General features: G+C 40.2%; 1 protein-coding gene across 4 annotated transcripts; it reads right to left on the reverse strand.

The window, feature by feature from the left end:
• Positions 1-39: 39 nt before the first annotated feature.
• Positions 40-19069, reverse strand: LOC131138547 (HMG box transcription factor BBX). Of its 4 annotated transcripts, none has more exons than XM_058087541.1 (13): positions 18922-19069; positions 14580-14758; positions 14231-14485; positions 13100-13301; positions 12940-13007; positions 11867-11932; positions 10749-11523; positions 10529-10661; positions 9332-9483; positions 9057-9125; positions 8623-8820; positions 8167-8353; positions 40-6221 (listed from the first exon to the last, which is right to left on the reverse strand). In XM_058087541.1, exons 2-13 carry the CDS (start codon positions 14742-14744, stop codon positions 6143-6145), a joined length of 2349 nt encoding a protein of 782 aa, XP_057943524.1. In that variant the 5' UTR covers positions 14745-14758; positions 18922-19069; the 3' UTR covers positions 40-6142. The 4 variants fall into 4 exon arrangements, with proteins under 4 accessions (XP_057943524.1, XP_057943525.1, XP_057943523.1 ...); XM_058087542.1 differs by having other exon boundaries at positions 41-6221; positions 8623-8817; positions 14231-14488; XM_058087540.1 differs by having other exon boundaries at positions 41-6221; positions 14231-14488.
• Between the last annotated feature and the right edge of the window lie 122 nt (positions 19070-19191).

Below are 19191 nucleotides of genomic sequence, written 5' to 3' on the forward strand. Positions count from 1 at the left end.
CAATGAAATATTCCAAAAATAAAAAAAATCCTCACGCACATACAACAGATGTCATTTTAATAAGTGTTAAACAAGTAATAGTTGTGTCAGCAGAAAGTGTTAAAAGGAACAAATGCATCAGCAAACAGTGTTATGACGTAGGAATTGTGAGCTTGGGTAAAAGGGAGAAAGGTTGCCAGATTCATTGATAAGCAAGGTTAAGTAAGGCAAGGCTGCATTATCAATTGATCATCAGAAATAGTTCAGTCAGGAAAATAAACAATAACAAGTAGATAAAACACTTTTTTTTTTAAAACTAGTAGAAAGACAGATCTGGCATCACACCAAAAAAGGAAAAACACACACTCAGGTTTTAGCCCCGTATATGGAGGTGGTATGGGATGTCATTTATCGAGCATATTGACATATATTATGTTATAAATCCCAGATCGTATCATGTGAATAACTTTAGAACCGGAGTCAGACTGAATCAACAGTTACCGACTGATCAGTCGGTCACTCGGTCATCAGCCATCCAATTGGAGACCACCTCATGTACATCAACTATTATATACTGAACATAACATTTTATTCATGCTATGTGTCACAGGTACAATTTACAAATGTTTTCTCCAATTTTACATTTGAAAAAAAAAAAAAAACTTTCAAAATGAAATAGTCTTGTTTACTTATGGTCAGGTTTATTTATGCAACCTTAAACACACAACAGTACAGGTATGGCCTGTAATGACAAAGAAACAAGGAAGGAGTGTTACCATTAACCTGTACCTCCCCCACAGCCAGAAGACTTTACAACACATACTTGTGAATACTAGAATATGTGTATTGTGTTACGCAATATGTGTTATTTACTATTCCTACGTTTATTTGTATTACTTCTTTACGCTTTCATTCCATTTTCACTAAAGTCATGTTCACTTTTGTCCTGTTCATGCTGTATATACATTTTATACTGCAACCGTAGAATTTCCCCAATGTGGGATAAATAAAGCCTCTTATCTTATAAATATCGATACTTATAAAATGGAAATATCCGTCACTCTTTCTTGGGTTAGTGATGTGATGACGACACAGGTAGTCAAGAGTGTCTGTCCCTTATTATCTTATTTAAATGAAAAATAGTTGGCATATTATACATAAAGTGGTGTTTTATCTATTTTTTTTCATTTTTGTCACACTAAAATGTTTCAGATCAAACAATCATTTAAATATTAGTGAATGACAACACAACTGAACACAAAATGCAGTTTTAAAATGAAAGTTATTATTAACGGAGAAACAAAAAAAAATCTAAACCTACATAGCTCTGTGTACAAAAAAGTGATTGCCCACTAAAGCTAATAACTGCTTGGGCCACCCTTAGCAGCAACAACTGCAATCAAGCATTTCCAATAACTTGCAATGAGTCTCTTAGAGTGCTGTGAGGGAATTTTGGCCCACTCAGCTTTGCAGAATTGTTTGCAGCAAAACAGCCCCGGGCTATTACACCACCACCACCGTGTTTTACCACATAGTATTTTCCCAAAGGTCTTGGGGATCATGAAGATGTTTTCTGGCAAAATTGAGATGAGCCTTAATTTTTTTTTGTCCAGCAGTGGTTATCGTCAACATTACCCTTAACTAAAGCAAGTGAGGTCTGTTGTTCTTTGAATGTTGTTGTGGGGTCTTTTGCGACCTCTTGGATAACTGCGATTTTGGGTTCTTTTTGTTTGGCCCGGCCACTCATGGGAAGGTTCACCACTGTTCCATGTTTTTGCCATTTGTGGATAATGGCTCTGGCTGTGGTTAGCTAGAGTCCCAAAGCTTTAGAAATGGATTTTCTATGGATTTTCTAATGGATTTAGGGCATATAGAGACGTGTAGGTTTTTTTTTTCTTCCTTAAAAATAAGCTTTCATTTAAAAACTGCATTTTGTGTTCAGTTGTGTTGTATATTTTGCTCGAGGATCAATTACATTGCTCAAATACAAAATTAATTCATAATTTTTATCTGCATTTTTGTTGATATACGACTCTCAAGTAAAATAAATCTACCATAAAATGGACTGTTCATGTCTCTGTTAATGTATATAGATATATATATATATCTAGATTGAGAATCATATAATCATACTAAACTATAAAAAGCAGTAATAAATAATGTTGCACTCAAGCATTGGTATTCTAATTGCAGACGTGTCACTGCCATACAAACCGACCTGAACCAACTTCATTTGTACTGCAAAAGGAAAAAAAAACAAAAACATGAAAGCAACGCATGCACGCACACACACAGTGTGATTGAGCCCCTCTTTACACCTCCGCCACTGACTTCAAACCTCTGCAGTTATCTGGCTGCAAGAAATGTTGCTTGTCAAACTACACCACCCTCCTCCGATCGGTACACCTTCATAGAATAGCACAGTACAATCAAGATTGAATTACAAAAATACAGGTAAAAATGACTACATTCAAGAAGACAGTACTAGCACAAAAGGGTCATTTAGTTATCTCAGGTCATTAATATAGTAATTTCCGACTTTATATAAACTTGTTTTCTACATATAAAATGCGAGGAGAAGGCTTTATAAGAGTTTATGGCTATTTTTTTTTGAAGTATAATACTTATATGCACAATTTCTATAGAGTAGGTAAAATTATATACTTACTTCACCGTATTGATATTTGGGTTGGGTATAAGGTGCAAATACTGTACATTACAAGAAGCATTCAGTGGTGCCCTTTTACATCAAAAACTGAAGGATTCCCATTCGAATGGAAAGAGCGATAGCGATACCTGCCTGCAGATTTATATATTTAGAAAAAAAACATTGCTTTCTCAAAATTAATTACCATTTTAATATTCCCTTTTCTTTGGCAATTTGAAAACAAATTCACTTTATAGAAGTAAATATTTACTTATTATCGGTGGAACATTAAGGGGACCAAGTGCTGTAGAATACTGAATGAGAAGCTCCTGGGCTAAGCCAGAACACTAAACGATGGGTCGTATATGGATCTTCTAAGCATGACATTGATCCAAAATACAGCTAAGGCATCAAAGGAGTGGCTTAAAATGAAGAACATTAAGACCCTTGGCGTGGCTTGTAAGACTTGAAAATCTGTGGATGGAGCTGAAACTTCAAGTTGCCAAGCGACAGCCTCAAAACCTTCAAGATTTGGAGAGATTCGGGGCTAAAATTCGCTTGGTTTTCTCTAATATTTATCTCACTCAGATACAATAACCTTTGGGTCATTTTTTGTTTTCTGGTTGTTTTGTTGGGGTTTTCCTCTCAAAAATAACCAATAAAATTCTGGAATGTCTTTGTAAGAACACACACACACATATATTCTGTACACAGTATCTAAAACACACAATATATCCGAATGAAGTAATTAACCTATTTGAAACCTTACACATAGTATATGAGATTTTATGGGCAGATTCTGGGAAGTGCAACTTCAAGCTTTATACAAAACAAAGCATTTAAAACTTTAAGCTTGACCTTTTGTGACAATCTTCATGAAGTAGTAAACGTGACCGGAGGAAAAGTACTTTAGTTCCAAGCAAATAAACTACTGTAGTTATAAATGCAAATACACACAGTCGATAAAAGCGTTATAAGCGTTTACATGGGACTGAATCAAAAATGTGTTCAATTACAACGTATCGGGCCTAAAGAAATGAGCAAACGGGTACGTGAGTGAGGAGTATTGCTAGGGAGTGAAAAAGCTCTTTCAGGCTGTAACAACTCTTGGGAAGACGACAATTCTGCAGCTCAGTGATTTTTCGATGTACTGTATACGCCCGATATTTCAGCGCAGACATGGAATGATGCACGATGAATGAAAAGAAAAAGTCGAAAGTACAAAACAAAAACTACAAACTGGGATGTACAGAAGGTGTAGTGGTTGAGTCACCTGACTTCTGTGCAGGGACGGGACGGGGGGAAGGGGGTGTGTGTTCGGTACCCACTCAGTGAGGGTGTGAATGTGAGTGTGAATGGTTGTCTGTCTCTATGTGTGTCCTGGTTACCAGTCCACTGTGTAGTCCGCCATGTATAGGCTCCAGCATCCCTGTGATGCTGAACGGAATAAGCGATAGAAACTGGACGGATGCATGGAATAAATATGGGCCATAATCAATAAAAATAACGCAGTTACCGATTTCCAGTATAGTTTTATCAATGCCATCAGTTATTGACAGTGAAATGCGGTGCATTACTATGCACGGATATGTGCCTGGATGTCGCCGCTGTTGTCCACTACGACTACACAGGAAGCTAAACAGCTAGTCAACAAGAATTATCGCTATCAAACTTTAACTAGCTACTTTGCCTGGTGATTAAGTACAGTAAACCTCGGATGTATCGGATTCAATTGTTCCCACTGGTTTTGTCCGATATGAGCGAAATCCGTTATATGCGTATACCGGAAAATGTCAGTTTTACGCATACATCGGATTTATATCCGGTATATGCGTAAATCGGATTTTATCCGTTATAAAAAGGCACTTCCTTGACTATGTTTCCAATGTACCTGGACGCGCAGGCAACGCTGCAAATGACGTCGTATAGCGGCCTGTCACGATTTGGCAAATCGGAGCGCCACGATGCGGCCATCCGATATATGCGAGGGAAATTTAATGGAAATGCATTGGAACGGGACTGGAGATTTTGTCTGAAATAGGCGAAATCCGTTATAAAAAATCCGATATATGCAATGAATTTTTATTGGAAATGCATTACAGAAAAATTGGTTCTTTTTTATTTGTCCGTTGTGAGCGAATTTCCGATATATCCGAGGTTTACTGTAAATTTGTTATCGGAAAGTAAGTTGTAACTATAAGTAAATTACTTTTTAAAAATAACTTGCCCAATACTAGCTTTTTTTTTTTTTCAATGAAATGTGATGTTTGGCGTACACAATAACATAAGAGAGTGACAACTTATCACATAAAGAATTTTGATACAGCTGGTCCATGTTTTTTTCTTTTCCACCAAGTATAAAACATTTCAATACAAAGTATCCACCGGTGTATAATGTTGAAGCAAGTATTACGTATTCAGTCATTCTGAGACAGGATGTGGCATACAAACACTGTCTGGTTTAGACCAGGGATTTCATAACCCTTTTTTTCAAGATTACCTGCAGCGACAGATTAGTGCAAGGTTTATATGATAAACAACCGACAATTACGCTAATTGTAAATATACACACTATTGATTTGTCTCTCTAAATGCTACGCAAAGTGGAATAATGTGAAATATTGACAAAAATATGCATTCCGCCATTCAAAAATGTTTACACAAACCCTGCATTGCAAAAAAAAAACACTAGGGAACATAGTGAATATGAGCTTTAAAGCTATAATATCACTTTTTGCCTCACAAGCAGGTCATTCAGGTACTGGCCTACTGTCTCTACTGTAAGTAGGCTATGTTGACGGGATAAGGGGAACAGGAGGAGCCCAAAACCTTCCACCATAAATAACTCTACTTCAAATGCACACAATACGTGCAGGTGTATTCATTTAAAAAAGTCAATTCTTTATAGTGACGGCATACTGTTTTACAGTATGTACATGCCATACATTAGTCTCCTTCATATTTAAAGTACATCATATTAGTGTACTACAGCCAAAACTAAAGTAACAGGATTTAGAGTTAAAGCCTAGAACAGTAGCATTTGATGGGACATCTCATTCTATCAAAGGTTTTGCGTGAGGTAAAGAGGTTCCGAAAACCTTGGCCTTTTCTGTTTTTTTTTTTTTTTTTAAAACTTGCATTACGTTTAAAAAGCAACCTTTGACCCTCATAAAAGGCCACTGTAAAAGTAAAACCCTGACAATAATCTCTTCATGTAACCAACATACAGTACAGCGCGGCTCTTCGGCAGACCCAGTTACAGTATCTAAAGGGGGAAGAGGAAAAGCATTCTACCTCTTTCCAAAGGCTTTCAGGGACCACAAAGAGCGGAACAAGGTTGGGGAAGAAAAAAAAAAACCGACAGGGTCACTTTCCTCCACCAAGGAACCAGATCTCAACGGAATTCACGTACTGAATTCCTGTAAAGCGAGCTTGCCACACACAAACAAACAAACAAACAAAAAAAACAAAATGCTGCCATGGTCCACGTAGCTTTTCCTCGACAGCAGCAAAGTTTCACTGATCAGCGCAAAAGATGAGGACAGGAGCTTGGGATAGCTCTCTCTTCTGACTCTCAGCTAAGCCCTTCTGGCCTCTGAAACAGGACATCAAATTAGAATTACAACCTGACTTGAAGCTATGTTGCAGAATATTTACGTTTGCAAATGTTTGATTACCATATTTTCTGGACTATAACTACACTTTTTTTTTTCATAGGTGGCAGCCTGCGACTGCATATATCAGTGCACTCACGATGAGCTTGTCAACCAATTAAAAATTACAGGAGGTCATTACTCAATGTAACATTCTGACTGACAGTGTCTTACAAAGTACACTTAAGTCATCACACAGCAACTTAACCCAAAAGGTATACTCAAGAAATATGCAGACATGTGCCAATGTGAGCTTCATTCATTCATTTTCTACCTTTCATTTTCCTATCCCAGCTGTCTTCGGGCGAGAGGCGGGGTACACCCTAGACCGGTCGCCAGCCAATCACAGGGCACATATAGACAAACAACCATTCACACTCACATTCATACCTATGGACAATTTGGAGTCGCCAATTAACCTAGCATGTTTTTGGAATGTGGGAGGAAACCGGAGTACCCGGAGAAAACCCACGCATGCACGGGGAGAACATGCAAACTCCACACAGAGATGGCCGAGGGTGGAATTGAACCCTGGTCCCAATGTGAGCTTAAAATAAAAATATATATATTTGTACATTTTCCGCAATGTATTTAATCTGAGCAAAGCATTTAATTGGAGGACAAGTGGCATAGAAAAAGATGGATGGATGATGCTGCAATGGTTGATGTCTTTATCTGCAGTTTTAGCTAGTGTCGTCTCTTCACTCTGCTTCATCTTCCTTTCTTGTTAATTTAATGTTTTTAAAAACGGCACACCAAGACATTCATTCATTTATTTATTTTCTACCGCTTATCTTCACGAGGGTCGCGCGGTGGTGCTGGAGCCTATCCCAGCTGTCTTGGTGCGAGAGGCGGGGGGTACACACCCTGTACTGGTCGCCAGCCAATCACACTCACATTCATACCTATGGACAATTTGGAGTCGCCAATTAACCTAGCATGTTTTTGGAATGTGAGAGGAAACCGGAGTACCTGGAGAACATGCAAACTCCACACAGAGATGACCGAGGGTGGGATTGAACTGCGCGCAAGGTCTGCACGCTAAACACTAGACCGCCGTGCCGCCCCACACCAAGATATTCCTAAAAAAAAAAGCTCGCTCTGATGATAACTTGATCATAAATGCTGGGAAAAAACGACTCATAGTCCAGTGCGACTTATATACTGTATGTTTTTTTTTCCCTTTTATGACACTTTTTTAAAGTGACTTATTGTCCAGAAAATATGATAAAAGTCATATACAGGGTTGAAATTAAGGATCGACCGATACATCAGCCGGCCGATATATCGGGCCGGTATTTGCGTTTTTTCCTTGTATCGGTATTGGCCGATACGCGTGTAGGTTCGCCGATGTATTTTTCCATCGCATGATTTACAGTCAGGCATCCGCCGGGTGTCCCGGCGGCAGAGGACCCCGCAACACACGTAGTAGCGGTACCCCGCCCCCACTGTTGAATCACATCAAGGGCGCGTAAGTAATAGAGGAGCAGTCATCACATCGATGCTAGATAAATTTAAACTACGACAGAAATGTTTTGCACATGGTTGAATATTTATTCCTTTTAAAGTTGATAATGCATTTAAATGTGTGTTTAAGAAAGCTGAATCCTACTGTGTTCAGTGTTTACATTTCAATAAATATTTGTTTAAACATGAGACCTGGAATATTTGTTATCATGGTCATTTTTTCATGCAAATTGAGGGATCAAAAGCAGTATCGGCCACAAATATCGGCCCAAGCAAAATCGGCCATCGGGTGAGGGTGATGGAAAAAAATCGGTATCGGCATCGGCCCCAAAAAAAACATATCGGTCGATCCTTAGTTGAAATACATTAACCATCAATTATTGAAATACAATAATATTATGCTATGCTATGACTTCCTACCTGTGAACATTTTCCATGGCCGCTACTTCAGCAAGTGCAGCTAGACTGAAGAAAGCAGGTAGCTCCTGAGTTCCAGTGCCCATCTCCACTGGTCTGGAATCACTGTAGTATCCTTGTTCATGGCATACAGTCAGTTGGGGTAATGGCTTCTTCTCCTGCACCTGGTTTAGATCCATCATTTTGTCATCTGGAAAACAAAAACAAAAAATAATATCCAGCAAACTTTGTGCTAAAATGAGCTTTGAGACAGTCTTTCAAGGACATGTCCAATAATTGCTGTAAAAATTATATCGGAACATATTGGTATTGGTTTTTCTGTCTGGCGAAAAAAATGGGTTATGATTTGCAATAATAAGATCATTTTGTATTGTCTACCAGGACGTAATGTGGTCGATCAACAATTTCTTTATTGTAATGCAGGCGAGATGATGAAAAATGACACTTAAACACACTAACCCTCAGGCTGAGATACACTGCCGTTCGTCATACGCAGCAAGTGAGTGATCTTTGTCTTCCTTGCCTTCCTCTTCTGGCTACCGACCAGCATGTCCACACAGGTGGTGCCCTGCACGTCTGGGCACATTATGGCATTGGGGGCACATGATTTGTCTTTTGAAGCGCAAGTCGATATGGTGGAATCCTTCTGTCCCACTGCTGTTAAAAAGAGCCTCATTAGAACCTTCCACTTGACGGCTGCACAAATACAGTAATCCATATTGATGAACTGTGGTTCAATTCTCTTAACAAGGAGCAAAGGCAGTATTGATCGTTTGTTATTATATCGATAGTGTTTGTGTTCGGTAAACATTTGAAAGTATGCAACAAAATGATTGATGATGTTTTATATTATGAATATTAACATTCTAGATGACATTTTTTTTCTACCGCACCTGCTTTCTTCTTTGAGTGTTTGTGCTTCCTAACAATCTTGTGGAATGAAGTCTTTTTCTGTGATGGTCCTAATACAGAACAACAAAGCAAAAACAAACAAAAAAAAAGAACATGGAAAATGCTATGTTATGGAGTCCACAAAATGTCTTTTGAGAACAAATGAATAAACTGCTCCTGAACAACACAAGAGTGGAGAACATGCATTTAGAAATCCAGTCACACATGAGTTGGGAGAAGACACTGACTGGAGAAAATCTTCATTATATTTCCTCACCTTTGCCTGTTTTTGAACAGGAAGTTTCCTCCTGGACAGAGGAGCAATCCATCTTCTTCCTCTTTGTGACAACAGACCCCTTCTTATCAAATATATTTGGATCATACTGCGGGAGGCTGTTGAATTTCTTTTCAAATTCTTCTTCAAGTTGTCTGATGAGGTGAGATCAGAGTTGACATTAACGACCATATAACATACCTGTGAATATACTATGTATGTATCACTTCCTGTGATTTGCTACAAGTTTTCATGGTCATAGCTGATGATTGGTGCCTGGAGCCTATCCCTGCTGTCTTCGGCCGAGAGGCGGGATACACCCTGGACTGATCGCCAGCCCAGCCAATCACAGGGCACATATAGGGGAGAACATGCAAACTCCACACAGAGGTGGCAGAAGGTGGGATTGACCTCTGAATACTGTGACATGAATTATATATATATTAAAACAACACTGTGTTGCACGGCGGTCAAGTGGTTAGCACATGGGCCTCAGAGCTAGGAGACCCGAGTTCAATTCCACCCTCGGCCATCTCTGTGTGGAGTTTGCATGTTCTCCCCGTGCATGCGTGGGTTTTCTACGGGTACTCCGGTTTCCTCCCACATTCCAAAAACATGCTGGATTAATCGGCGACCAAATTGTCCATAGGTATGAATGTGAGTGTGAATGGTTGTTTGTCTATATGTGCCCTGTGATTGGCTGGCCACCAGTCCAGGGTGTACCCCGCCTCACGCCCGAAGACAGCTGGGATAGGCTCCAGCAACCCCCGTGACCCTTGTGAGGAAAAGCGGTAGAAAATGAATGAATATTACATTTCACTTTTTCATGGTTGTATGAAGGATTTTATTCTGAAAGTATGTATTTTCAGTCACAGATTCTGTTTATTTGTAGATATAAAAATCTTGATTTTACCAAGTAAAATTAACTAGCACCATAGGTATTTTTTCATAATATGTAGTGTGTTTATGATATACTCTGCAAATGTTTTATTTTATTTTTTTGCATTTAAGATGGATTAGGCTTATCTGTCAACTGGTTTCAGGATACATTTTTATTTCTTCACGCGAGTATTAGATAAGGGTGGGGAAGGTTCAGCACCCCCCCCCCCGCGAGCCTCGTGAGGATAAGCAGTAAAAAATGAATGAATGAATGAAAACAACACTGTACCATAATTAGATGAATGGGACCATAGGACTCACCCCTGTGAAGAGTCATCTTTGGACTTTGCCTTTTTCAGTCTCTTGGTGTTGTTAGGTGCCATTTGGGGAACTGTCCAGCTATCATCGCCCCAGTTTGCTTCGTGTTCAGAAGCACGAAATGCACCTCTTTTACCTAGACATAACGCAACGTTGTCATTGATATTGTTGAAGTCGAAATTGTGAACACATCGGATATATATATTTGTCAAAAGATAAATACCACGGTCGAGATTGGCCCTCAGCGAGGTCAGCATTCCTTCAGAAACAAGGGTCTTGTACAAGGCACCTTTACAGGTCCTCTCAGATTTCCTTGCACCGCGGATCTCTGGGATGGACTCTGCTTCAACGGGCCTCTCGCTCCTGTCGTTGTCTTCTTTGAGCCTCAAAGGCGACGCACCGGAGGGGACGTCTTGGCATTTCTCCGTGCTGCGCTGAACTTGTGTGCTTCCTATACTTGTTTCTTCGGTTTCTGTCTTAGGACTGTAAATACTCTCGTCATCCATCTCCTCTCGGTCTTTGACAGTCTTAATTTTGGGCTTATTCTTCTTCTTAGGCGAGCAAGACCCACCAGAGACATTCTGGATTTTTGACCTGGGATCCTCCAAATCCCTCCACAGACCTTGAGCCACTGTTTCAGTTTCACAAGCGACATTATCCACATTTAACTCTGCATCGCTATGCTTTTTGAGAACTTTTTTGGCGGAACATAGAGTTTCGTGACTGTCATTGAATTCAACCTCGTCTTTCGTCTTGTCTTTCGTGTTCTTCTTTTTGACACATTGACTTTGGCTAAGTTCGGAGGAAATGTTCTTAGTCAAAGTAGCAGAGGGGGAAGGTGATATCATGTTAGAGGAGACGCGGCAACCAGCAGTGTCCAAATTCTCCTCTTTTATCGAAAGCTTTTCCTTTGTTTGTTGGAAAGAAGCGGTGGATGATCCGTTTCCTGGCTGAGAAGTCACTGCTTCCATCTTGCCAGCTTCGGATGCTAAACACATCTGAACAGAAAAAAAAATATGATCTGTTAGCAATTTAGGTGTATTTTTTTATATATCTTTCAGTCATAATTTCAACTTCATATACATGTGCATGTATATCCACTCTTCATTTTCACTTTCTTTTATTTGCTGCCAAGCAATTAACCCGCCTACGTATTATTACACTGCGCCAACGGAACGTCATACTGTGAATAAAAACCGATGATCACCTGCATATGCTTGATGACTGAATACAAAGCAAATAACGACCAGAAAAACACCAGAAAAAAAGCTTTACCTGAATTTGATACTGCATGTCCCCATTAGGAGAATGAAGACATACATGCCAAGTTAACAAACTCACCTCTGCAAGCTGAAAGAGAGCCGACTGTCCGCATGCTTTTCTGTCAGACGTCGCAGGTACAGATGACTGCCAAGACAAAAATGATATATTATACTCTTTCCACTTTTCTGACCTATAAATGTTGTTAGAATGTTGTATTATCGTATTAAACAATGTCAAAGTGTCAGATAATGAGGTTTGCAAATTTGGAAGTGGGCCCTGAAAGAAGTCTGGGATGGCTCTGAATGCTCGTCCACACCCCAAAAAATAAAAATAAAAATAAAAATAAAAATAAAAATAAAAATAAAAATAAAAATAAAAATAAAAATAAAAATAAAAATAAAAATAAAAATAAAAATAAAAATAAAAATAAAAATAAAAATAAAAATAAAAATAAAAATAAAACAGCTCCCTGTGATGTCACAGTGAGCCGTATTTCCTTATACGGGTGTTCCCGAATACAAGCCGTAGACCCGCCCTATTTCCCGCTCTGCTGCGCTGTGAAGATTTCACCGTGTTAGCACGGAGTGTGACCAATCACAGTTGAGTGGGCGTGCCCGGAGGCGGGCTGTGGGTGGAATAAATTAAAACAGACGGTTTTGGAAAGGCTTTCATTGTTTGTATTCATTTCTATGCATTTTGAATTGATTTCTGCATGTAGAACTCATTCATTTTCTACCGCTTTTTCCTCACAAGGGTCGCGGGGGATGCTGGAGCCTATCCCAGCTGTCTTTGGGCGAGAGGCGGGGTACACCCTGGACTGGTCGCCAGCCAATCACAGGGCGCATGTAGAACTATAATTGTAAAACTATAAAAACACGTTAATTGGATTCACATTATTTCTTATGGGAAACATTTATTTAGTCATCTGTTTCTGACTTCTGGAACGAATTATTGATGCTAGCCAAGATTTTATTAGTGAGATGTTTATGAAAAAAAAAACAATCTTCATGCAATATTGAATTGTTTGGCATTTTGTTGACTCAAAATGGCTGCTAAGCATGTATTTAAGCAATACTTTTTGGAATAATTAAAAAACATTGCTTTCTAAAATGACAAACGTGTATAAAAAGGATTGAGTCGAAGGTGCTTACCTCTCTGTTTGAAAGGGCGTGTTCGCCGGCTAACAGCAGCATGCTGAGGCCTCCCATCTTTGTAGGATCTAATCATGACACACAGAGGTAGCAAAACATGCCATGTTCAACACACACACACACTCCAACACAACAGGAAAAAAGAACTCTTCATACGTACCAGCCATAGCAAAGTTCAGTTGTGGGACATCAGTTTTGGGTATGTTTTTGGCAGCAGGCGAGTCCTTGGATGCGTTTGAAGCGCAGGACCACACTTTTTTGCGAGGATTACAAACTGTTTGACATGAAGGACTCTTAACCGGTTTGCTGGTGGTAGGACACCATTTATAGCCCGGGTTTGCCTTCATGAAGGCCTCTTTGTACTGAAATGACAAAAATTCTGGATAAGGTTAAATATGAAGGGACAAAAAAAAATTGCTATATAGTCTTTCTGCATTAAAAAAAATTGTATGTTGTTGTAAATTGTATATTGTAGTGTATAATACATCCCGGGGGCTGCACAGCGGTGTAGTGGTTAGCGCGCAGACCTCACAGCTAGGAGACCCGAGTTAAATCCCACCCTCGTGTGGTGTTTGCATGTTCATTCCAAAAACATGTAGGTATGAATGTGAGTGTGAATGGTTGTTTGTCTATATGTGCCCTGTGATTGGCTGGCCACCAGTTCAGGGTGTACCCCGCCTCTCGCCCGAAGACAACTGGGATAGGCTCCAGCACCCTCGTGAGGATAAGCGGTAGAAAATGAATAAATGAATTACTGTTTTGTGGTTGAATAAGGCCACAAAATATATTAATATTAATAGTCAAAAAAATTATGATACCGAATCATGATATAGTAAAGGAAATATTCATCGTTCACTCTGTGAAGTTGTGGAATTGCCGTTTGTGACATGTATTTTCTTGCAGGCCATTCATACTGTCTGTCAAACACTTGCAGCATTTCTTGAAATTATTTCTTTATTTTTAGACTATTAGCCACTGGTTAATTGGCGACTCCATATTGTCCATAGGTATGAATTTGAGTGTGAATGGTTGTTTGTCTATATGTGCCCTGTGATTGGCTGGCCACTAGTCCAGGGTGTACCGGGCCTCTCGCCTGAAGACAGCCGGGATAGGCTCCAGCACCCCTTGTGAGGATAAGCGGTAGAAAATGTATGAATGAATGAATAGTACATCCCATTTTCAGACAAAAAATTATGTGAATTTATGGAGTCCTGGAAAATGGGGAATGTGTGTTGATCCACAGTACATTCAGTCATACTGCATGCATGTGAAAAACAACCAGTTGGCCTACCTCCTTGGCCATGTCAGTGTATTTCTGCTTCTCCGTGGGTTCCAACACGGCCCACCAGTCAGCCAGGATCTTGGTGGCCCCACGATTGTCCAACCGAGGATGTTCGTGTCGCACCAGGGAGCGATGGCGTTTACAGAAAAGAAGAAAGGCATTCATTGGCCTGCGAGCCCGCTGCTCATTTGAGTCCTCTTCCTCTTCCTCTGGTGTGCCTCCGCACTGGGCTGGAGACACCAGTTCCTGGTCACACAGCAGCGGCTGCTGGAAATACAGTAAATTCATACAATCTGAACTACAATGTGCTTTGCACTCCATTCACGTGATAAAGGTTGAAGGGGAGAAAAAAAAACACCTTCTTCAGCTCCTCTTCGTCTTCTTCTTCCTCCTCCTCCTCCTCAGAGAAATCCAGTGCCTTTTTAGAGAGCAGTGGATGCCACTGCAGGCATTTACGTTTCGGCCGCTTTCCAGTGACCTCCCGTACAACAGGTGGCTCCTTATGCCTTCCTTCACCCTTCATTGTATTTCCCACACCTAATGACAACATATTTATACACATTAAGACCATACATGTAAATAACATAAATTAACCATTCAATCAGGAGTTGGACTACAACAGGCTAAATGCAGGGCACACTTACAAAGAAATACAGTGGAACCTCGGTTAGCATCATTAATTTCTTCCGGAAGAGCCGACTGTAACCAAATCAAAATAATTGAAATCCAATTAATCCCTTCCAGGAAGCCAAAAATGAGACAGATTAACTACGCCTGTCATGGTAATTGATAATAAAAGAGGTCAATAATTATGACGCCATTAATAAATTAACATGTGCATGTATGCGTGTGTGTTTCATCTGCTCATCTCTCTTTGCCACACAGGCTGGGTGACAAGAGGCTTCACTCTGCATCTGTCTGTGCTCATTGGTTCTGTAGTGGAATGAATGGAGAGAGTGAGGCCTCGGCCTCGGCCTCTTTGTGGAGGCGGGGCTACTAGAGTGTGGTTACTGTGAGTGGCACTTTGCAACAAGACGAATTGGATCAGGACCGCAGGACCGAGTCCGGGGTGACTGTTATTAACAAAGTGATGTTCGGAGTGATGTTCGGAGTGTCACTGAATGCATCTACCGTCTGCAGTCTGTGCTCGGGTGCACATGCGTTAATTACACAAAAAAATGTTACGTAATTAATGAAATAAATGAGTTACCGTCATTAATGCGATATATTTAACAGCACTCATTGTCACATTTTTTTAAATTGGATAAAGAGCAGCATAGAGCTACTGCTTCATTACACGGCATTAAAACAGGCACAGTAGGGTTGACACAGGAACTGACACTCTGGTACCAGGTTGATGCCAACATGCAAAAAAAAAAAAAAAAAAAAAAAATCATCGCCTGATTTTTTTTTTTTTTTAGTTTGTTTTAAGCTACTATCAGAACTGAATATACTACTTTTCCTGTGTCCATTCATGGCGGAACTGACATGTGAGCACTGAGCTGCCATCTTAAAGTTATCGATAGGCTAAATAGTAGGAGTCTTGTGTGGATGAATGCGGTGTTAAACTAAAAAAAACAAAGAGGGTCTATAACCTACGCCACATCATACATGACCCAACCACATTGGCACGTTCCGTTAGTTGGGTTTGAGAGCCAGCTCTCTATGTTTGTAGACACGCACGCTTTGAATACTTCCTCGCTTCCTTAAGTGAGCAGACGCGACCCCCTACTTGACATTAAAGTTTTGTGTGCGGGGGAGATGGTGAGAGGCACTTCACCTTGCTTAAAAGACAGCGGCGGCTCTTTTAATTGAGCAAGCAATAACCAGCACTGAACTCAACAGTTTTGTCACTCCTAGCTCTCGTATTCAATGTCCGCCAATGACAGCCATGAGTATGGATGAGGATTGTTATCATTCAGCATGTTAAAGCATCTGCCCCTATGAAAGCGACCGTAATAACTAAGTGTATTGTTGTATTTGTTCTTTCTCTTTTACTTATTTTACTTATACATAACTTGCATCATCACCGTGTAGGAACAGAACTCGTATGCAACCCGAGAACCACGTGTATACCTTAGAGCAAAATGCATTCCACACTTCACTGCAGCCAACAGGGTATGGCGACTCTTCTCGCTTAGTCTGCCTCTAACTAGCAAGGAAACGCCACTGCGTCGCTAAGTAAATGTGCCAGGCATGGTTAGTTTCGCTTTTGATTTCAGCTATGCCTACAACCGCATTTGTTGACATCGGTCAGGCAATTTAAGGGGCATCAGGATCATCGTGTTGCACAGGATAATTAAATGTATTCTAATGCTGTTGGCTGCTTCTCCAAGATAGGCACAATGCCAATAACACTTTGATTTCATTTGACATCCTCGCAGTTTGATACATGATATTCAACCCAGTCACTCATCCAACAACAAAAACAAACCGATCACCTCGACCCCTGCCTGGTCTTATGACACGTCTACAATGTGAAAACAAATAATTCACAACTAAATTGATGGAATCTTCTGAGGTTTGTTTGTTTGTTATTTTATTTTGAGCAAAAAAACCCAAAACAAAACAACAAAATTAAAAAAATAAAAAATGAAATGCACTGTCACAAACATACAACAAGATACACACAATCAGCACAATCAAGACCACGACAGTCTTGAGCAAGAAGAAATAATATATAACCCATTGAAAGCTCGAAATGGAGTGGGAAGGAGTAAAACTTATTAAATCCCACCCCAATATTCATTCATTCATTTTCTACCGCTTTTCCTCACGAGGGTCGCGGGGGTGCTGGAGCCTATCCCAGCTGTCTTCAGGCAAGAGGCGGGGTACACCCTGGACTGGTCGCCAGCCAATCACAGGGCACATATAGACAAACAACCATTCACACTCACATTTATACCTATGGACAATTTGGAGTCGGCAATTAACCTAGCATGTTTTTGGAATGTGGGAGGAAACCAGAGTACCCGGAGAAAACCCACACATGCACGGGGAGAACATGCAAACTCCACACAGAGATGGCCGAGGGTGGAATTGAACCCTCCTAGCAGTGAGGTCTGTGCGCTAACCACTCGACCACGGTGCCGCCCCCCACCCTAATATCTATAGGGTAATTAAATGGAAACCAAAAGCAGCTTTTTTTTTGAATAGACATTGGAATCGGCGAATGTCTTGACATTGCTGCTTCAGTTCAAGTCCCAAGCTATTCCACAGCTTAACCCCACAAACTGATAAAGAGAAACATCACCTGGTGGAATTTATCTTTGGAATAATCAAATTCCCAAAACCTCGTAAATCATACGGCGTATCTCTATGTGAAAATGTATTTTGGATATTAACAGGTAGTGTATTGCAAAATACTCGTGTATTTTTAGAATTTTTGAATTGAGAAATAATGGATTCCTGTGATCAAGATACCCAACCTTATGAATTATTCGTAATGACCTCTTTTGTTGATGAAATAGTGATTTCAGAACATATGTGTTTGTCCCAAAGGTACTTCCTGAGGTAATTAAGTCATGAAATCGCACTGCATTCGTGATGATGATAATCCCGTCATGCAAGAATGATAGCAATAAACAGATACTGCTTTCAATCAGGTATGACATGGTCATCTTTGAAAGACAGCAGAATAGATGGCATTACAATGAATAGTCAAAGATGGCATTGGCTCACACATTTGAGGGACATTTTTATCTTATCTGACAATACTTGACTTCAATAGTGAAGTCATCTGACCAAAACAAAACGTCTAGGCCCAACTGTATTCCCAAGCAGGTACATTTTAACTGCCTGTTTTCCCTGAAGAGATTTAGCTGAGCTCTCAGGTAACACTGTTATCGTCTGTAAGGGAGCTCCTCGTTCGGTAGCATCACGGGATTTGTGACTTTAGCGGGCGCCTATGCGACGTATTTGCACATCCAGTGCTGTCCAAGATAATCACCTAACATGTTTGCTTGCTTGCTCCGGCAGACTGACAAGCTGAATGAGAGTCCATCTTGCTTTGGTTTTCGAGGAGAAAACACAAGTACAGTAAAGTAGTATTTTATGCCGTCAAACTCTCCCATGACAATGTCGTCGAAATGTATTCATCTCCGCGTAAAAAAAAACATCGACATTAATGAATTAAAGTGGGAGTGTTATGTAAAGGTATAAACGTCAATGGGTGATATTTGTTATTACCGTGTTACTAGGAATAAAGTAGCTAGTTAGCTTGCTAACGCTACAGCCTGCTAACTGTTTGGACGATAGGATGATAACACGGAATTCTTCAAAAGCAGCAAACAAAACTCAACAGACCAACTGTGATGTATATAGTTTATCAACTGCTGGTTGGCATATATTGCAGATTTGATGTATAATGCGGACAGCCATCGAAAAGGAAGGGCAAGTTCTACCATGTCACCGAGAAAACAGTTGATGTGCAATTTTATACGGTAGTTTCCAACAGTGGCGAGAATAGATGAGAACAATGTTGCATAAAAAAACACGGATGCGAATAATATCACGTTGGCAGGCAAAGGAAAAATCGGTGGCATTTCGAATGGGGGGGAGCATCATCTCCGAAGCACAGCGATAACATTTTTCATGTTGATAAACTGCGAGGGGGATAAAATCGCCACCGAGCTTTAACGGAAAAACGGATGAAAGACAGTGTTCTCTGTCACGAGGGATCATTTCATGTTTCCACGTACCTTTTTGCCTCTTCAAGTACTGCGAGGGCCTCTCATTATTGGTGTCGTCCACCTTTTTAACTTATTGACACAACCTAACAGTTCAACACAACCGCATCAAGTTCCACTCAAACCAACCGGAAGCACGGCTACCTGTTACCAAATTAAAACCACCGTACAGCTCGTGACACGTCCAAATAACCAACACTTGATTATTTAATCAGTTGTTCGGAATGGCTCCAAAATGTTTTTTTTTTGTTTCACATTGTGTAGCTTGACTGATCTCGTCAA

Source organism: Doryrhamphus excisus, chromosome 11 (genome assembly GCF_030265055.1).
Source record: "Doryrhamphus excisus isolate RoL2022-K1 chromosome 11, RoL_Dexc_1.0, whole genome shotgun sequence".
Taxonomy (NCBI): Eukaryota; Metazoa; Chordata; class Actinopteri; order Syngnathiformes; family Syngnathidae; genus Doryrhamphus; species Doryrhamphus excisus.

Bases quoted from the DNA above. Each gene is read 5' to 3' on its own strand.
- LOC131138547 (XM_058087540.1), bottom strand. From the start codon at position 14,744: ATGAAGGGTGAAGGAAGGCATAAGGAGCCACCTGTTGTACGGGAGGTC. The intron at 11,524-11,866 runs GTGAGTTTGTTA...TTTTCTGTTCAG, and splicing joins CTCTCTTTCAGCTTGCAGAG to ATGTGTTTAGCATCCGAAGC. The intron at 6,222-8,166 runs GTAGGAAGTCAT...GTCCTGTTTCAG, and splicing joins GCCATGGAAAATGTTCACAG to AGGCCAGAAGGGCTTAGCTG.